At 41.8% G+C, this 18,271-nt stretch overlaps 1 protein-coding gene across 1 annotated transcript; it reads right to left on the reverse strand.

Moving 5' to 3' along the window:
- Positions 1–589: 589 nt before the first annotated feature.
- LOC138948676 (uncharacterized) lies at positions 590–18,101 on the reverse strand. The gene is made up of 3 exons (XM_070320265.1): positions 17,998–18,101; positions 7,390–7,813; positions 590–4,677 (listed from the first exon to the last, which is right to left on the reverse strand). The coding sequence occupies exons 1-3, from the start codon at positions 18,080–18,082 to the stop codon at positions 4,020–4,022; spliced, it is 1,167 nt and encodes a 388-aa protein (XP_070176366.1). The 5' UTR covers positions 18,083–18,101; the 3' UTR covers positions 590–4,019.
- Between the last annotated feature and the right edge of the window lie 170 nt (positions 18,102–18,271).

Genomic DNA, 18,271 nt, shown 5'->3' on the forward strand with positions numbered 1-18,271 from the left:
ACTCCTGGTGCCTCACATACAGGCACATCCAAGCAAACAATCATAGATAGATATCTATATATATATACGACTAGTGTCTGTCTGTCTGTTCGCGATGCACGGCCAAAGTTCTCGGTGGATCTTTTTCAAATTTGGACACCGTATTCAGCTACACCCCGGACACAACCTCATCGATGAGATATTTCAACACGTGCTCTCAGCGCGCAGCGCTGTGCGCGCTGAACCGATTTTTTTGGTTTTTTGTTTTCGGGATCCACCACCAGTTACTCTTCCTTATCTTCTCCAGTGTTTTCAGCCGCGATTATCTCCCTTCCTCCGTGTGGCGTCAATCCATATTCCCGTTACTATTTTTAGAAGGTCACTGCACGTTACTATTTTTAGAAGGTCTCCAGTGTTTTGCGCGTTTATCTCCTTTCCTTCGTGCGCCGGCAAAGCCAGCGTACACCCGGCAAAGCCGGGTCCCAGACACAGCCTGGTATTCGGCTCTACTTCTTCCCGGCGAAGCGGGTAATCATCTAGTATAGACATATACACATACACACAAGTTCATACACCACTACATTTCACAAACCGGAAATACGATATAATACCTTGTTTCAACTTTCATGTAATGAAAATCATTTCATCAACATCCTCAAATACATATCAACCATTAACACTCGGATAAAAAATAAAAAAAACACGGAAAAAAACCCACCTCATGTATATTATATTTATATTATACATATTCCAACTTGCTATCACTTGAGTCACAAACAACGATACATATCAGAAGAGAGAAACAAGTCGCGTAAGGCGAAATTACTACATTTAGTCAAGCTGTGGAACTCACAGAATGAAATTGAACGTAGTCCGCCGCTAGTGCAAAAGGCAGTGAAAGTGACGAGCCTGTTTGGCGCGGTAGCGGTTGCGCTGTGCTTCATAGCACGCTTTACTGTACCTCTCTTCGTTTTAACTTTCTGAGCGTGTTTTTAATCCAAACATATCATATCTATATGTTTTTGGAATCAGGAACCGACAAGGAATAAGATGAAACTGATTTCGAAAATTTAATTTTGATCATAATTTTTAAATTTTTTAATTTTCAGAGCTTGTTTTTAATCCAAATATAACATATCTATATGTTTTTGGAATCAGAAAATGATAAAGAATAAGATGAACGTAAATTTGGATCGTTTTATAAATTGTTTTTTTGTTTTTACAATTTTCAGATTTTTAATGACCAAAGTCATTAATTAATTTTTAAACCACCAAGCTGAAATGCAATACCAAAGTCCGGCCTCCGTCGAAGATTGCTTGGCCAAAATTTCAATCAATTTGATTGAAAAATGAGGGTGTGACAGTGCCACCTCAACTTTTACAAAAAGCCGGATATGACGTCATCAAAGACATTTATCGAAAAAATGAAAAAAACGTCCGGGGATATCATACCCAGGAACTCTCATGTCAAATTTCATAAAGATTGGTCCAGTAGTTTACTCTGAATCGCTCTACATACACACACACACACACACACACACATACACCATGACCCTCGTCTCGATTCCCCCTCTATGTCAAAACATTTAGTCAAAACTTGACTAAATGTAAAAACGACTCTTATCCAAGACATTATATACAAGATTATGTTCCATCAGAAGGATGAGACCAAATTTTACTTCAATTACAGTTTCACTATCAGAATGCCACTGCGCTGTTAAACCCCATCAATAAGCTGACGACAGTCCAAATTTGAGTTGCATAATTTTCCAAACGATTGTACTCAATCAGAGCTTCACAAAACATCTCACAAAGATATACAGTCACAGAAACATACTGTCAATCTCATAAGAAAACATGCAAATCTGTTACTCAAGAACCCAGCCAAAATCCCTGATTCTCGAAAGTTCCTAGAACTGCTTTCTTTCTTTTTCTTTATTTGGTGTTTAACGTCATTTGCAACCACTCAAGGTTATATCGCGACGTGGAAAGGGGGGAGATGGGATAGGGGAAAGGGGGGAGATGGGATAGAGCCACTTGTTAATTGTTTCTTGTTCACAAAAGCACTAATCAAAAAATTGCTCCAGGGGCTTGCAACGTAGTACAATATATGACCTTACTGGGAGAATGCAAGTTTCCAGTACAAAGGACTTAACATTTCTGACATAGTCATACTGCCTGACTAAAATCTTTACAAACATTGACTATATTCTATACAAGAAACACTTAACAAGGGTAAAACTAAAAGGAGAAACAGAACCGTTAGTCGCCTCTTACGACATGCTGGGTAGCATCGGGTAAATTCTTTCTCGTCCCAACCAATATGGGACTCCCCCTAACCCGCGGGGGGTTCTTAGAACTGCATAATTCTACACAATAAAAAGAAATCCCACACCAACACGCTCTCTCAAGAACCCAGCAAATATCCACTCTAACTCAAAAGTGTCTGAAAACAATTTTCTTTTGAAAAGTGTATGTCTTCGTGTGTATGTTGCGTTGTCAGGAGGAAAACACCTTTTATCGACAAGCCATTATTTTGCACACAGATAAAAACGCATCATACAAGACATTATTTTGCACACAGATAAAAACACATCATACAAGACATTATTTTGTACTTAGTTAAAACACATCATACAAGACATTATTTTGCACTTAGTTAAAAACACATCATACAAGACAGTATTTTGCACTTAGTTAAAACACATCATACAAGACATTATTTTGTACTTAGTTAAAACACATCATACAAGACATTATTTTGCACTTACTTAAAACACATCATACAAGACATTATTTTGTACACAGTAAAACACATCACACAAGACACAAATGTTGACCGACAAATATAACAAGAAGGGCAAAGCCCATACGACTCACATGCTTGACCTTGACCTTTACATGACCTTGACCTTCAGCTAAACCTAGCAATGACATCATACACTAAGAACTGCTTTACACATTTTTCCTACCAAAATACATGTGACCTTGACCCAAGGTCAAGGTCATCCAAGGTCATGCAACACAAAGCTGTTAATTCAAGACATAGGAAGTACAATGGTGCTTATTGGCTCTTTCTACCATCAGATATGGTCACTTTTAGTGGTACCGGCACAGTTGGCCTAGTGGTAAGGCGTCTGCCCCGTGATCGGGAGGTCGTGGGTTCGAACCCCGGCCGGGTCATACCTAAGACTTTAAAATTGGCAATCTAGTGGCTGCTCCGCCTGGCGTCTGGCATTATGGGGTTAGTGCTAGGACTGGTTGGTCCGGTGTCAGAATGTGACTGGGTGAGACATGAAGCCTGTGCTGCGACTTCTGTCTTGTGTGTGGCGCACATTATATGTCAAAGCAGCACCGGCCTGATATGGCTCTTCGTGGTCGGCTGGGCGTTAAGCAAACAAACAAACAAACTTTTAGTGGTTCACTACCTTATTTTGGTCACATTTCATAAGGGTCAAAGTGACCTTGACCTTGATCATATGTGACCAAATGTGTCTCATGATGAAAGCATAACATGTGCCCCACATAATTTTTAAGTTTGAAACAGTTATCTTCCATAGTTCAGGGTCAAGGTCACTTCAAAATATGTATACAATCCAACTTTGAAGAGCTCCTGTGACCTTGACCTTGAAGCAAGGTAAACCAAACTGGTATCAAAAGATGGCGCTTACTTTGCCCTATATATCATATATAGGTGAGGTATTAAATCTCAAAAACTTCAGAGAAAATGGGAAAAATAGCTGTTTTTTAGACAACATTTATGGCCCCTGTGACCTTGACGCAAGGTCAAGATGCTATGTATGTTTTTTGGGGCCTTGTCATCATACACCATCTTGCCAAATTTGGTACTGATAGACTGAATAGTGTCCAAGAAATATCCAACGTTAAAGTTTTCCGGACGGACGGACGGGGGGGACGGACGGACGGACGACTCGGGTGAGTACATAGACTCACTTTTGCTTTGCATGTGAGTCAAAAATGTCTCAAAACGCATCAAATAAGAGTAGATTTAAATAATAATGTACACTGTTCTCTATTGTTCACCCCTTGGAAGCGTGACTTTTACCAAAGTTTTCATTGTTGGCAACTAATTGACTCAAGCAATGTGATGCCTTCCGAGCCTTCTTTTTGGGGAGAGCCTGAGAGGAGTCCCCACTTTCCCTCTTTCGCCCGGTTTGGTATGTCTCTGATGGCATGCGACTGGACTGCAGACACCGTCTGCCTCCCACATGAGTTGTTCGGTGAGCGACGGCTGTTGTTGGTTGCACAGGAATCGGGCCGCTGCTCACTCCTGAGGCACAGCCTGTGGATGTTCCAAAGGCAAACAGAGCTGATGCAAGGGCGGAAGGTGTCATTTTACCAACCATGTGATTGAAGTGGAGGATTGCTGGCATGAGTTCTTCTGCGTTGCTCGTAGCTTTTTCAATGATCTTGTGCATAGTGTCTTTAAAGTCATGCAGGTCCTGCTCACATCTGTCTCTGATCTGCAGTGGAGAATCTTGGGTGGGCGGAAAGTCTTGGGTGGGCGAAGAGTCTTGGGTGGGCGGAGAGTCTTGGGTGGGTGGAGAGTCTTGGGTGGGCGGAGAGTCGTGGGTAGGCCGAGAGTCGTGGGTAGGCCGAGAGACGTGGGTAGGCGGCGAGTCTTGCTGGGGTTGAGGGTCCAGGGGGGGTTGAGGGTCAAACACTTGCTTGTACAGCCTAAAACGAAAAGATAGCAAAATTAGTTTAGAAATTATATTTATATATCTTATGCAAATGTAGAGCCAAGAGGTTAGTGTTTTTTTAAAAATGTAACTCTTGTCCTTTAAGTTTAATACATTTTTAGCATCCACATGTGCTGCATAGGGTCTCGGTAGAAATGAAGCGCTGTATTTGGCTCACGTAAGTGTAGCCTATGCGATGCTAACTTTTGTCTGTCTGTGCGTGCGTGCGTGCGTGCGTATGTATGTATGTATGTCTGTGGTAGAAACTTTAACATTTGAAGACGTCACAACATTTGAAGACGTCACATTATGACGTAAGAGGGTTAGACGTCACGCGAAGGAATTACTGAAAGTCTCGGTCATTGTTATTTTGCCGAGCGGGCCGAGACTAGTTTTTTCTTCGAAATCGGCCATTTAGATCTAGATCTAGTGTCTCGCTTTCTTGCACAGTGTCACCTATGCCGCTTACTGTGTGTGTGTGTGTGTATGTGTGACGAAGTGATTGAGTTTGTGTTACTGTTTGTGGATTTCTTACGTGAGCCTTGAAGGCTTCGCCTCTTGTTTATTGTTAGTGTTACATGTACACCCAAATTGATCAACAGCCGCGCTTTTGAGGTAAGCGTTAATGTAGCTATCATTTTCCAATAAATTGGTCTTGCTGGCTGTGGTGAAGTCACAGTTTTTTGCGCTAAAAAAGTTTATCACCATTTGCAAGTTATCTCTTTCTGTATTACACCCCCCCCCCCCCCCCCCCAAGCTTAAGCCATCTTACAGAAAGCCGTTAATCATTTTTGATTCAAACTTTTAGGCACAAATTAAGTATACTTAATTTTGTAAATCAAAGATTTTCTATTGAGAAATGTTTGTATTACTGTCACCGTACCCGAGTATCCCCCCAGCATTAATTTCACATGTGTTTGAAAAAAACACGATTCGTTACAAATTTCACAAAAATACATCACACATCCAGGGAGGAAAAGATGGCCCGGATGTTTATTTGTTGTTGTTGTTGTTGCTTTTTTAAAACTATAACAAGTTTCTCCATCCATTCACGAAACCACCACAGCAAGTTTGTGATAATATATTGATATCTGCTAGGCGCAGTGGCATGGGGGTAAGACGTTGGCCTCCTAATCGGGAGGTCGTGAGTTCGAATCCCAGTCGCTGCCACCTGGTGGGTTAAGAGTGGAGATTTTTTCCGATCTCCCAGGTCAACTTACGTGCAGACCTGCTAGTGACTTAACCCCCTTTGTGTGTACACGCAAGCACAAGACCAAGTGCGCACGGAAAAGATCCTGTAATCCATGTCAGAGTTTACGAAAATACCCACCATGCCTACTCAACGAAAGCAGAGTGAAGCTGACAATGCTCTCAGAGTATAGTGTGGGGAACCCAAATGGGCAAACGAGCTCACACGTAACCAGAACATTCTGGAACACTGAAGAAGAAGAAGATATCTGTAACCTGGTTATCTGATGCCAGATGTACTATATATGTGTAGTGCCTTATTTAAAATTTTTTTTTTAAACACACTTAAGTTTCTCCCGGCAACCAACCAGACATAAATTTGAGTAGAATCTACATAAAAGATATATGGCTGTTGTTTTTACAAATAATTACAAAATTACACACAGAACAATAATATAAAGCTGTGACTGAAAAAGTAGCCATTACATTTACAGGATATTTGTATTCTGATGCTTTGACAAATTCCTGATAATGGAAACACAGCTTCAGTTACTGAGTTAAGGAACATATTGTGGAACCACCCTTTTAAGACCTTTCAAAGTCTGAAAAATACAGGTCTTAAAGGCGTAGTGCAGCTCACAGCCTTCGTTTTGCGTTTTGTTGCAGCTGAGTGCATTTACAGTTCAAAAATCCTCCTATGGTAGTAAAACAAACCCAAAACTACCCAACGACGACATCTGTGAAGCTCGACAGTTTCTTGTTCACGCGAGTGCATAAATTAACCTAGTTATTACGTTGGTGTTTGGTCGGAGTTCGATTCAACTTGAGTGATTCCGGCCTCGATTTTGTTTTACACAAACTCATGATGACGTCCGACATACTTTGCTTTAGTGACGTGTCTTTTTTTGTGCATGATGTAGTGATCTACCTGATCTAAATCTAGATCCAAAATTAGGCCAAGACCAGCCAGGTCTGAGTACGAAATTAATTCGTAAACAAGAAGGGCAAAGCCCATACGACTCACATTCATTCTAGGTGATGGACACCATGAAACATATAGCATCACGATTTTGTACCTTGGCTGGCTTTTTTGATACTGCGTGAAAACTACAATAGCCATGGTTTATTTTTATTATTGTTTTAGAGCAGGAAGGTCTGTAGTTGGATATCAACCAGAACTTAAATGGATATAAGCACTTTTATTTTTTTCATTGCATGTCCTCATTAGTTGGCCCAATATTGTGCTCTTCCTGTATTCATTCAAGTACTTGCCTAGCAAGAAGACCTACTTCTGAATTACTATTTCATCTAAGTTGCTGCCAATGGGAGGTAGGGCTGAAAGTGTAATGAAATGAAAATAACTTAACATACCTGAGCATAAACAACCAAACAAATGTGTTTCTATTACCTGTGATGGCTTTAAGCCAATTGCTGCAGAACTGTAAACACAGACAAAACGATTAAATGGCCATAAAATGTTAAACGAAAACACCAAAGAAAAAAAACTAGTTTTCCTTACTTCTCTTTGTCTGCTTCTTTAACCTCTTTGGACTGTGTCCGTCTCCTTTCCCTCATGTACAGTTTCATTTTCTCCCTGTAGTCTTGTTTGGTCTTCTCTCCTCTTTCACGCCCCGCTCTTGTTTTCAGGTCTGCCTCCTCTTTTGCTTTTTTCCTCTTCCTGTATTCGGCCATCCTACTGCGTGCCCCTTCCCTGTCTTTCTTCTTGACATCTTCAGACATGGACTGACGGTAGAGCTTGGAACGGTCACTCTGTATCTTTCGGAATGTATCCAAGGAACCCCTGTCCGTGTGCTCTTGTACTAAACCCTGATAATACAGTTTGCTCCTTGAAATGCAAGGCACAGCATTGTCAGCTTCCACACCAATTTGTTCTGCAAACTTTACACGATGTTGTCTAAGCTGATAGGGCCCAGGAGGTGTACCTGAAAAGGAAAAAAAGAAAGAAATTAATGAAATGATAGACCAATGAAAAAAGCCCGAATCAGTGTACTGAAATAGCATTCCTTTAAGCTGTTGATCATGTGTGTTTTATGTTACATTCTGATTCAAACACATACTGTTTAGTGTTAAAAAACCCACATCCGAATACAAAATTACCCACACTTAAATTGAATATGATGACCTGACATTCTCCTGTGTGATTTTGTGTTTAACATTCAAGCAATAAATGCTGTGTTTGGCTTTTGATGACCTGCATAAAACCATATCCTGTTTGTTTAGTAGCCTTAACAAATACCATCTACAAAAAGGTAAGAAAAGATAATACCTCTGTTGATGGCAAAGTGAATAATACCTGTGACTAGTATGTTTGTGTTATGTTACATTCAAACACATGGTATAAGCTAATGGCTTGTACCAACCTATCCACTCTTTGAACACTATGTAGTGTAATAACTGTGTGCAAAATTGTAGATTAAAACAGTAGACACAGGCCAAAAATGTGAGATTCTTCAAGATGCGTTTGAAAGAAACTTTACACAAAACCTATGTTGTCGCTGTCGTATCCATGACTTTGTACTAGATTAGTCTAATAAGACGATTTGATAGTTTAGCCTAAAAAGACGCTTAGATGACGTCAGAGATTGATGTAGTGCGGCACGACGGCAGTAGCACGGAATAAACAGCAGACATGAAACTGAACGGTCTTGTCTTTGATATACGTATGTGAATCTGTGGACGACCAACAACACGTATATTACAATGGCGACGAGGATAAATCATGGCGTACAGGCTCCAAATGCCTTTGAGGCGACAGGAGATGCTCAACAAGTGTCACTGAAATGGACCACGTGGATCGAAGAATTCGAAGCCTACGCCGACTCCATTGGACTGTTTGACATGACAGAAGATTCCACAAAACAACAGCGCCGTGCATTACTACTATACACGGCAGGCAGGGAGGTAAGAACAATTTTCAAACAACTTCCCGATGCCGGTACTGCTAAAGAATACGAAAAAGCAGTTGATGCTCTCAACAAGCACTTCAAAACGAAAACCAATCCGATCTTCCTACGTCACAAATTCCGGCAAATACACCAGGGAAAGGACGAGTCGATAAGCAAATACGTGATTAGACTCAGGGAGGCTACTGTAGGGTGTGAGTTTGCCGACAATGACATTCAGATCAGAGACCAAGTTATTGAACACTGCACGTCTGATAAACTCAGGAGAAAGTTGTTGGAGAAGGGAGAAACCTTGACAATCGCTCACATTCTCACTGAGGCTGCTTTGCAAGAGACGGTATCACAGCAGATTGCACAAATGAAGCAAGAAGCGTCACAGGTGCATGCTGTGCAAGATCGTGGAAATACACACAAAGCTCAACAGAAAGGTGAATGTTACCGGTGTGGATCACATGACCACTATGGCAAAAGTCCCCAGTGCCCAGCAAGAGGGAAAACTTGTCACAACTGTAACGGTGCTGACCACTACGCCACAAAATGTAGATCCAAAAAGAAAGAGGGTGGCGATGGAAAGAGAGACAGCAGACCTCACAACAAGCGAAAGACAAAATTCCGCAACAAGCCAAGAGTGCGACAGTTAGAGGCGGAAACTGACACCAGTGAAAGTGACGCAGACGGTGATGAACAGAATTACGTGTTCATGACGTCAAGTAGGCAGAAGAACAATCTGATAAGCGTGACAATTGGCGGTGTACAAACGGACGTCATTATCGACTCTGGTAGTGACACCAACATCATTGACGAGAAACTGTGGACGAAGATGAAGGAGAAGAAGATCAAGTGTACCACAAGAAAGTGTGAGAAAAAACTGTTCACGTACACATCGAAATCACCTCTCCATACTATCGGCAGTTTCACAGCTGAGATACAGGCAGGTGCAAACCAGACAGACCTGTTTACCCTTACGATTTTGGCGTAATTTATTACGATTTTCTGCAAAAAATACGCCATTCCGCTATCCGTGTCAAGACTACGATTTTTATAAATAATAAAAATGTAAAAAAATTTTTTTTTATTAATTCACATGTTTGGCATTGTTTTTTTCAATGGCAAAATGGGATGAAAAAGCACAGGACTGACCAGAGATCATGTCACTCATTCGGCAAGCGCAATTACAGTAGAGAAGCGCTTGACACACTGAAAAAGGCCTACTACGAGCAAAAGAAAAAGAATCAGTGATGCATGTGCTTTTGATGTGATCTTCTTTGAAATTATGATGACTACAAAAACTGACTGATGTGTTTTGTTTGTGAATGATGGATATATGTGCATGATTGCGTTTCGCAGACACAGTTGTCATGTGCGTTGTAATTGGCGACGAATGCTGGATGATTACTATTTTTGTGCCAGGATTACTATTTTTGGGGCTGAGCATTACTCCAAAACACTTATGGGGGTAAACAGGTCTGACCAGACTACAGCAGAATTCATCGTCATCAGAGAGAAAGGTGAAGCGTTGCTAAGTAGGGACACAGCAACAACTCTGAAAGTTCTGAAAATCGGACTGGACGTACAAAGTGTGTCAGCTGTAACCAGTGAAAGGGATGAATTCAAAGAAGAAATCGTCAAGGAATTCGGACCACTCTTCAAAGGGTTTGGAAAGCTGAAAGACCGCCAAGTAAAGTTGGAAGTAGACCCGAACGTTAAACCCGTCGCTCAGCCAGTGCGACGAACACCGTTTGGTCTCAGAGAGAAGGTAGAAGCCAAAATTCGTGAATTGGTCGACAAGGACATCATCGAGGCTGTCGAGAAACCCACACCATGGGTGAGCCCGATTGTGATTGTGCCTAAACCGAACAATGACATTCGCCTGACGGTAGACATGCGTCGCGTAAATGAGGCTGTCATGCGCGAGCGTCATCCAATCCCCACCGTCGATGAGCTTCTACAGGACATGGCTGAGAGCAGAGTGTTTTCAAAGTTGGACTTAAAATTGGGGTACCACCAGTGTGAGTTACACCCTGATTCCAGAGACATTACCACGTTTGTGACGCACTGCGGTCTGTACCGGTACAAACGCTTGGTGATGGGTATCAACGCTGCCTCTGAAATCTACAGCGAGTGGTACAAGGCATTCCGGGTGTCGCGAACCTCTCTGACGACATCATCATACACGCGCCCGACGCGAAACAACACGACGAGAGACTTCGTCAAGCGCTACAACGGTTACAAGATGCAGGTCTGACGCTGAACGTTGATAAGTGCAAACTGAGAAAATCTGAGATAGATTTCATGGGACATCAACTGACGTCAAAGGGCATCAACCCTGCCATCGCCAAGGTCGAGGCGGTGAGAAACGCACGAGAACCGGAAACCGTCAGCGAAGTCAGAAGCTTCTTAGGTCTCGTAAACTTCTGTGCACGTTTCATTCCCAACTTCGCGACTCTGACCGAGCCACTGCGGAAGTTGACGCGGAAGAACCAGCCATTTGTGTTAGGCCCAGAACAGCAAACAGCCTTCGAATCGTTGAAGGACGCTCTGGCCAGTGCACACACTCTCGGGTACTACGACCCAAAGGCGAAGACACAGGTCATCACCGACGCATCGCCATTCGGGGTTGCCGGCATTCTGGTGCAGAAGCAGACCGGTGGTCCCCGAGTCATCAGCTACGCCAGTCGATGTCTGACCGACGTCGAGAGGAGATACTCCCAGACAGAGAAGGAGGCGCTTGCCATCGTCTGGGCATGTGAGAAGTTTCACCCTTACATCTACGGGCTGTCCTTCGACCTCCTCACAGATCATAAACCTCTGCAGATCATCTACGGACCCCGCTCGAAGCCAAGCGCTCGCATTGAACGGTGGGTCCTCCGTCTGCAGGCCTACACATACAATGTCATCTACATCCCGGGGAAGGAGAACGTCGCGGACTCCCTCTCCAGGCTCCTGCAGTCTTCCACAACGTCGCCCTCCGTCCTCGCCGAGGAAGCGGAGGCCCACGTTCACTTCATCGCCTCAAGCGCCACACCGAACGCTGTGACAGCCGAGGAGATCGATCAGGCAGCGAGTGAAGACGACGAACTGCAGGCGGTGAGACGGTGTTTAGAGACTGGACGCTGGGAAAACTGTGACAAGCTGTATGTCGCAGTGAGTCCTGAGCTGTGCACTGCAGGGAACCTTGTGCTGAGGGGATCCCGCATCATCGTCCCAAAGAAGTTGAGGCCGAGAATCCTAGCCTTAGCTCAATGAGGGTCATTTGGGTATTGTTGGGACCAAACAGAATCTACGTACGAAGGTGTGGTGGCCCGGAATGGAGAAAGCAGCCGAGAAATACTGCAAATCATGTCACGGATGTCAACTGGTCAGCCGACCCAATCCACCAGAGCCGGTGAGAAGCAGCAAGCTACCGTCGGGGCCTTGGGAGGACATCGCGATTGATTTCTTAGGACCACTACCTTCGGGGCACTCTGTATTGGTCGTGATCGATTACTACAGTCGATACTACGAAGTGGCGATCATGAAGTCCACGACATCGGAAAAGACCGTGGACGCGCTGAAAACCATCTTCGCAAGACATGGCTTACCCCTCACCATCCACTCTGACAATGGCCCACAATTCATATCAGAGACGTTTGCAGAGTATATGAGAGACATTGGTGCTGAGCACATCAGAGTAACACCAAGATGGCCGCAGGCAAACGGAGAAGTCGAACGCCAAAATCAGTCGCTGGTGAAGAGGATGAAGATTGCTCAAGCAGAGAAGAAACACTGGCAAGATGAAGTCCTGAAGTACATTGCTGCGTATCGAGCAACTCCACATCCGTCAACGGGACGCAGCCCAGCGGAGCTTCTCTTCAATCGTCAAATACGCACAAAGCTGCCGCAGCTGAAACTCTTCACTGACTGCGACCAGGATGTTCGGGATCGAGACGCCGAAAAGAAAGGGCTCTCAAAGATGTATGCAGATGACAAGAGGAACGCCAAAGCAAGCGACGTCAATCTGGGCGACACTGTGTTGTTGCGCCAGGAGGCTACAGGGAAATTTGACACACCGTTCCATCCAGAGCCATGTGAGGTCATCGAGAAAGCAGGGAGCAAGGTCACCGTTCAAACCCCAAGCGGCGCTGTGTACAGCCGCAATTCTTCGTTCGTAAAGAAATACCAGGAACGCGATGATGACAAAACTCTGGATGAAGAAGAAAAACCTTCCGACAAAACTCTGGGTGAAGAAGAAAAATCTTCGGACAAAACTCTGGGCGAAGAAGAAAAACCTCCGGACAAAATTCCAGCAAGGCCCACCAGGATCAGGGCTGCGCCCAAGAAGCTAGAAGATTATGTGGTGAAGATAAAGTGAAGTAATGTTCACTCGTGAAAGCTTGGTGCCCGTGTCTGGCAAGTTTTCAAGTAATGTTCACTCGTGAAAGCTTGGTGCCCGTGTCTGGCAAGTTTTCAAAGTCACAAGTGTGCCATACCCAGTGCTTAAGGGTATCGCAGTCGTCTCCAAGAGTTATTATTTTGTTCTCAATTCGTGATGTGTTTAAATTTTAGTTTGTGCATTCAAGATCCAGTCATTCGTTTGCTATGTTCAGAGTGTGGTTCTTGTATCCTAGAAGGAAAGGTTTTGTTTCTCTTAAGTTTCTCTATTCTAACGTTCAACAGTGTTATAAACTTATAGAAGAAACATTTCAAAGACTCACAATCTTGGCAAGGTACATGTATGCTACCACTGTGTTTCATGAATGAATATTTTGAAAAGACAAGATACAAATTACAATCATTGTTTTCAACCTCTATAAGGACAACCAAAACAACAACAAACAGTCATAATTTAGCACGTGTTTTAGTTCACGGCAGATAGTCTAAACAAGATTTAGAATTATTTAGAATCATGTATGTTGAGATTATTTCCTTTATCTTTGTTCATTGAATGTTGTGGTTGTGCATGCTGAAGTTCACATGTCTTAAGGTTTTAGGCATGCTTCATGTTCAATGCATATGGTACGTCGCTGTCAGTTTAAAGAGAAAAATGTTCAAGGAAAAAAGAAGAGAAAAGTGTACATGGGTTAATTTTAAAGTAAAAGTAAATTTATAGGGTCACCATGGCATATTATTTTAACCTGAAATTAAAAGTCAGAAATAAATGTAATATAATTTTAATAAGCAGAAGGGAGCTTATTTTCCAGAAAGGGAGGGATGTCGTATCCATGACTTTGTACTAGATTAGTCTAATAAGACGATTTGATAGTTTAGCCTAAAAAGACGCTTAGATGACGTCAGAGATTGATGTAGTGCGGCACGACGGCAGTAGCACGGAATAAACAGCAGACATGAAACTGAACGGTCTTGTCTTTGATATACGTATGTGAATCTGTGGACGACCAACAACACGTATATTACAGTCGTGTTACATGCAAACACCTTCAATCTATTTTGAAGAAGTGGACTGTTTGACAAGCTACATTCTTAACTGTTTCAAGCAAGTCACATTTGAAAGCTTGATTGAAGCTGTCCATGAAATCCTGAGTTCATTGAGGCAATGCCAATTGAGAATGTCAGTATGATTGAAGGTAACATAACATGCGCTTGTCGCGTTAAGTTACTTACAGACACAGATTTCTCTGACATAGCCTACTTGTTACACTGTACACAATTCGTGATCAAACATGACCCATGCAGTAAACATTTAAAAGCTCTCATTCAATGAATTCTATAAAGCAAACTTCACGGGACCAAATATCCATGAATGTAACCTAACACTACACTCCCTTTTTTTTAAAACAGGTTACAGAGTTAAGTTACATTCAAGCAATAAATGCTGCGTTTGCCTTAAAATGAACCTCAAGCAACTGTATTTTGTTTATTGAGAGCTTTAAATAAAATTTCATCCAAAAATAGGGGGAGAAGATACTCAATTTATGTTGACTGCAATGTTTACTCCTGCATGTAACTTTACACTGAATGTTTCCTGTGTCTATGATTATGTTTGTGTTATGTTACATTCAAACACATGTTTAAAAACAAAATGACTTGAACCAACCTATCCATTCTTTGAACACTATATAGTGCCATAACAGTTGACACAGGCCAAAAATGTGAGATTCTTCAAGATGCGTTTGAAAGTAACTTTACACAAAACCTATGTTGTCGTGTTACATGCAAACACCTTCAATCTATTTTGAAGAAGTGGACTGTTTGACAAGCTACATTCTTAACTGTTTCAAGCAAGTCACATTTGAAAGCTTGATTGAAGCTGTTCATGAAATCCTGAGTTCATTGAGGCAATGCCAATTGAGAATGTCAGTATGATTGAAGGTAACATAACATGCACTTGTTGCGTTAAGTTACTTACAAACACAGATTTCTCTGACATAGCCTACTTGTTACACTGTACACAATTCGTGATCAAACATGACCCATGCAGTAAATATTTAAAAGCTCTCAGTCAATGAATTCTATAAAGCAAACTTCACGGGACCAAATATCCATGAATGTAACCTAACACTACACTCCCTTTTTTTTTTAAACAGGTTACAGAGTTAAGTTACATTCAAATGCTGTGTTTGCCTTAAAAGGAACTTCAAGCAACTGTATTTTGTTTATTGAGAGCTTTAAATAATATTTCATCCAAAAATAGGGGGAGAAGATACTCAATTTATGTTGACTGCAATGTTTACTCCTGCATGTAACTTTACACTGAATGTTTCCTGTGTCTATGATTATGTTTGTGTTAAGTTACATCCTTACACATGTTTTAAAAAAAATGGCTTGAACCAACCTATACACTCTTTGAACACTATGTAGTGTAATAACTGTGTGCAGAATTGTACAGGGATGTCGTTAGGCGTCGGACATCGGACATATACCAATGAAAATCCCCAAATGTCCGATTCACATAACCGCATGTCGGTCAGATGTCCTATCGTTTTAGCCTGAGCGTGGTCATTGTCCGATATGTACTCCATTCCTTCGGACAGCGCGATATTCGTTAATTTTCATTTCAAGATACAAATCTTCTAAAAGACCGAACGCTCTCGTGTTCAGCTGACACTGAAGTTGCCAGTGCCGCGTGCGGATCTTTTCTTTTGTTGGGAATTCTCGAACCGTTTGCGGTATGCGCTGTTTGGGTATAACCGTCTCGGTGCAGCGCACTGATCTAAAAATAGTGGATTATTTTTATATTCAGGAGTACGGGAGACAACTACAGGAGTACGGGAGACAACTCCAACTGACTAAATTTGTCGTCTGCTTTTGTTGTCGATACGAGACGAAGCACTGAATTATAAGCACTGAATGTTGTCGATACGAGACGAAGCACTGAATTATGCCGCTGAAAAAAAAAAACTAAAGCGAGAGAAATATCTTCTCAACAGCTGACAGCAAATGAAGTAAAAGACGCTTTCAACAGCTCCAATGATGCAGTAACCTGTTCTTTTTTTCATATATTCTGTCGACCTCTAGTCATGAATATCTTCTAGTCATGAAAATGCAACCCATTAATGATCATTTGTTTTCATCTTCTCAGTATTTCATTAGATCAAACCGATCATTTTGTTTTTCAACTTTTATCCAAATCATGCAGTTTGTAATCAAAGTAAGAGCTCTGAAGTTGTTCATGTTGGTTTCTTTTTTGTGGTTTCTTTGAAACTAAACAAATACAACATTATACGCACACTGTGTTGATGTACATGTATTTACTATATTATGTGTGTGTTCTACAGTGTGCGCGCGTGGGTGTGTGTGTGTGTGCGTGTGTGTGTGGGCGCATGACTTTGGAACAATTCCATGGAATGTGTTATAAGCTGTTTGGCGCAAATTCATAATGTCCTATTAAACTTTCTGAAAGCGGTCAAATGTCCTATTGATGCTGAAGAACTCAGGACATTTGTCCTATAGGTATGAATTTGTAGCAACATCCCTGTTGTATATAGAACAGTTGACACAGGCCAAAAATGTGAGATTCTTCAAGATGCGTTTGAGAGTAACTTTACACTCAGCAATGTAATTTCTCTTTTAGAGATTAATAAAGTTATTGTATTGTATTGTATTGTACACAAAACCTGTTGTTAAGTTACATACAAACACCTTCAATCTATTTTGAAGAACTGAACTTTTTGATAAGGTACATTCTTAGCTGTTTCCAGGCAGTCACCTTTGAAAGCTTGATTGAAGCCGTTCATGAAATCCTGAGTTCATCTAAGCAATGCCATTTGAAAATGTCAGTATGATTGAAGGAAACATAACATGCAGTTGTCGCGTTAAGTTACCTACAGACAGATTTCTCTGACCGAGCCTACTTGTTACAATATACACAATTAATTTTCAAACATAACCCACGCAAACAATTAAAAAGCTCCCATTCCATTAATTTTGCTATGCCAAACTCATGTGATGAAAAATGCATGTGTGTAACTTAACACCATCCTTTCTGTTAGTGTTGGAAAGGCCAAATTCATGGAGTAAAGTTACTTACAAACTCATATCACTAAAACATCCCTTGTGCAGGCAAAAACACAAACTGAAGTTAAAAGATCGCCATTCAACACAGAATCATCTTGAAAAATCAGACATGTTCTTGCAGATTCAGTTTCCATCTACAAGGGATAGTTTGAATGTAACTTAACACAGGCATGTGGTCAGTGTGATTGCGTTAGGTTACGCACGAACAGAAAATTCAAACTTGGGTTTTAGATCGTACCAGGTTCATCCACATTTATCGAGAATGTGAATATACAGATTATTGCACATATTTTACTCTTCCAACGTTCACTGATCTAAAGTTAGTGCAGCACTTGCTTGCACGTTACGTTAACGACAGGTACGTTTGTGTTAAGTTACGATAACGCGCCAAAATCATACGTCGTCAAAAATGTTTCATATTCTTCGAGATCTCACAACACCGCGTCCAAAATTGGTCTTCCCGCAAACAAAATGCAAAAAAACATTCTTCGAAAGCAATAATAATCACACACGTAACATTAAAAACATTAACATTAAAAGTAAGCATGGTCATTCGCAAACTTATGCTCATAACAGATCAACAAACGTTTTCCACAATTCGAAATGTGACGAAGATAACCCCCGCTAACACTCTGTTCACGTTCATGTCGTTGTTCGTAAGAAATATAACGTATTTTTATCATTAACAGGCATTTCTTGTCTTTCACTGACAAAACTGCATAAACGTAACCATTTTCAGCAAAACTTACCTCCTGCATTTTCGCCACAACCATCCATCGGTGCTCCGATCAAACCAGCAAGTGAGCCAACTTCTGTGATCGATGTTGGGCGCATAGTAAGAATCCGGGGCAGAGTTGGAATCTCGCGGGACTTCACGCCTCAGTAGATTTCCAACTTAGCGCGTCGTTTCCGGAAACGCACTGGCTCGTTCTAGAAATGGCCCTCCTTTCGACTGGCGATGCCAGTCTGTCTCTCGCCCTTGACCATGACGGGTGACCACAGGGAAGAGGTGGACAGTTTTAT

This window comes from Littorina saxatilis, linkage group LG15, assembly GCF_037325665.1.
Source record: "Littorina saxatilis isolate snail1 linkage group LG15, US_GU_Lsax_2.0, whole genome shotgun sequence".
NCBI classification, from domain to species: Eukaryota; Metazoa; Mollusca; class Gastropoda; order Littorinimorpha; family Littorinidae; genus Littorina; species Littorina saxatilis.

Excerpts from the sequence above, each read along its gene's own strand:
- LOC138948676 (XM_070320265.1), bottom strand. The coding sequence starts at position 18,082 with ATGCGCCCAACATCGATCACAGAAGTTGGCTCACTTGCTGGTTTGATC. Across the intron at positions 7,814-17,997 it reads TTGTGGCGAAAATGCAGGAG|GTACACCTCCTGGGCCCTAT; the intron begins GTAAGTTTTGCT and ends TTTCCTTTTCAG. Across the intron at positions 4,678-7,389 it reads AAAGAAGCAGACAAAGAGAA|GCTGTACAAGCAAGTGTTTG; the intron begins GTAAGGAAAACT and ends TTTTCGTTTTAG.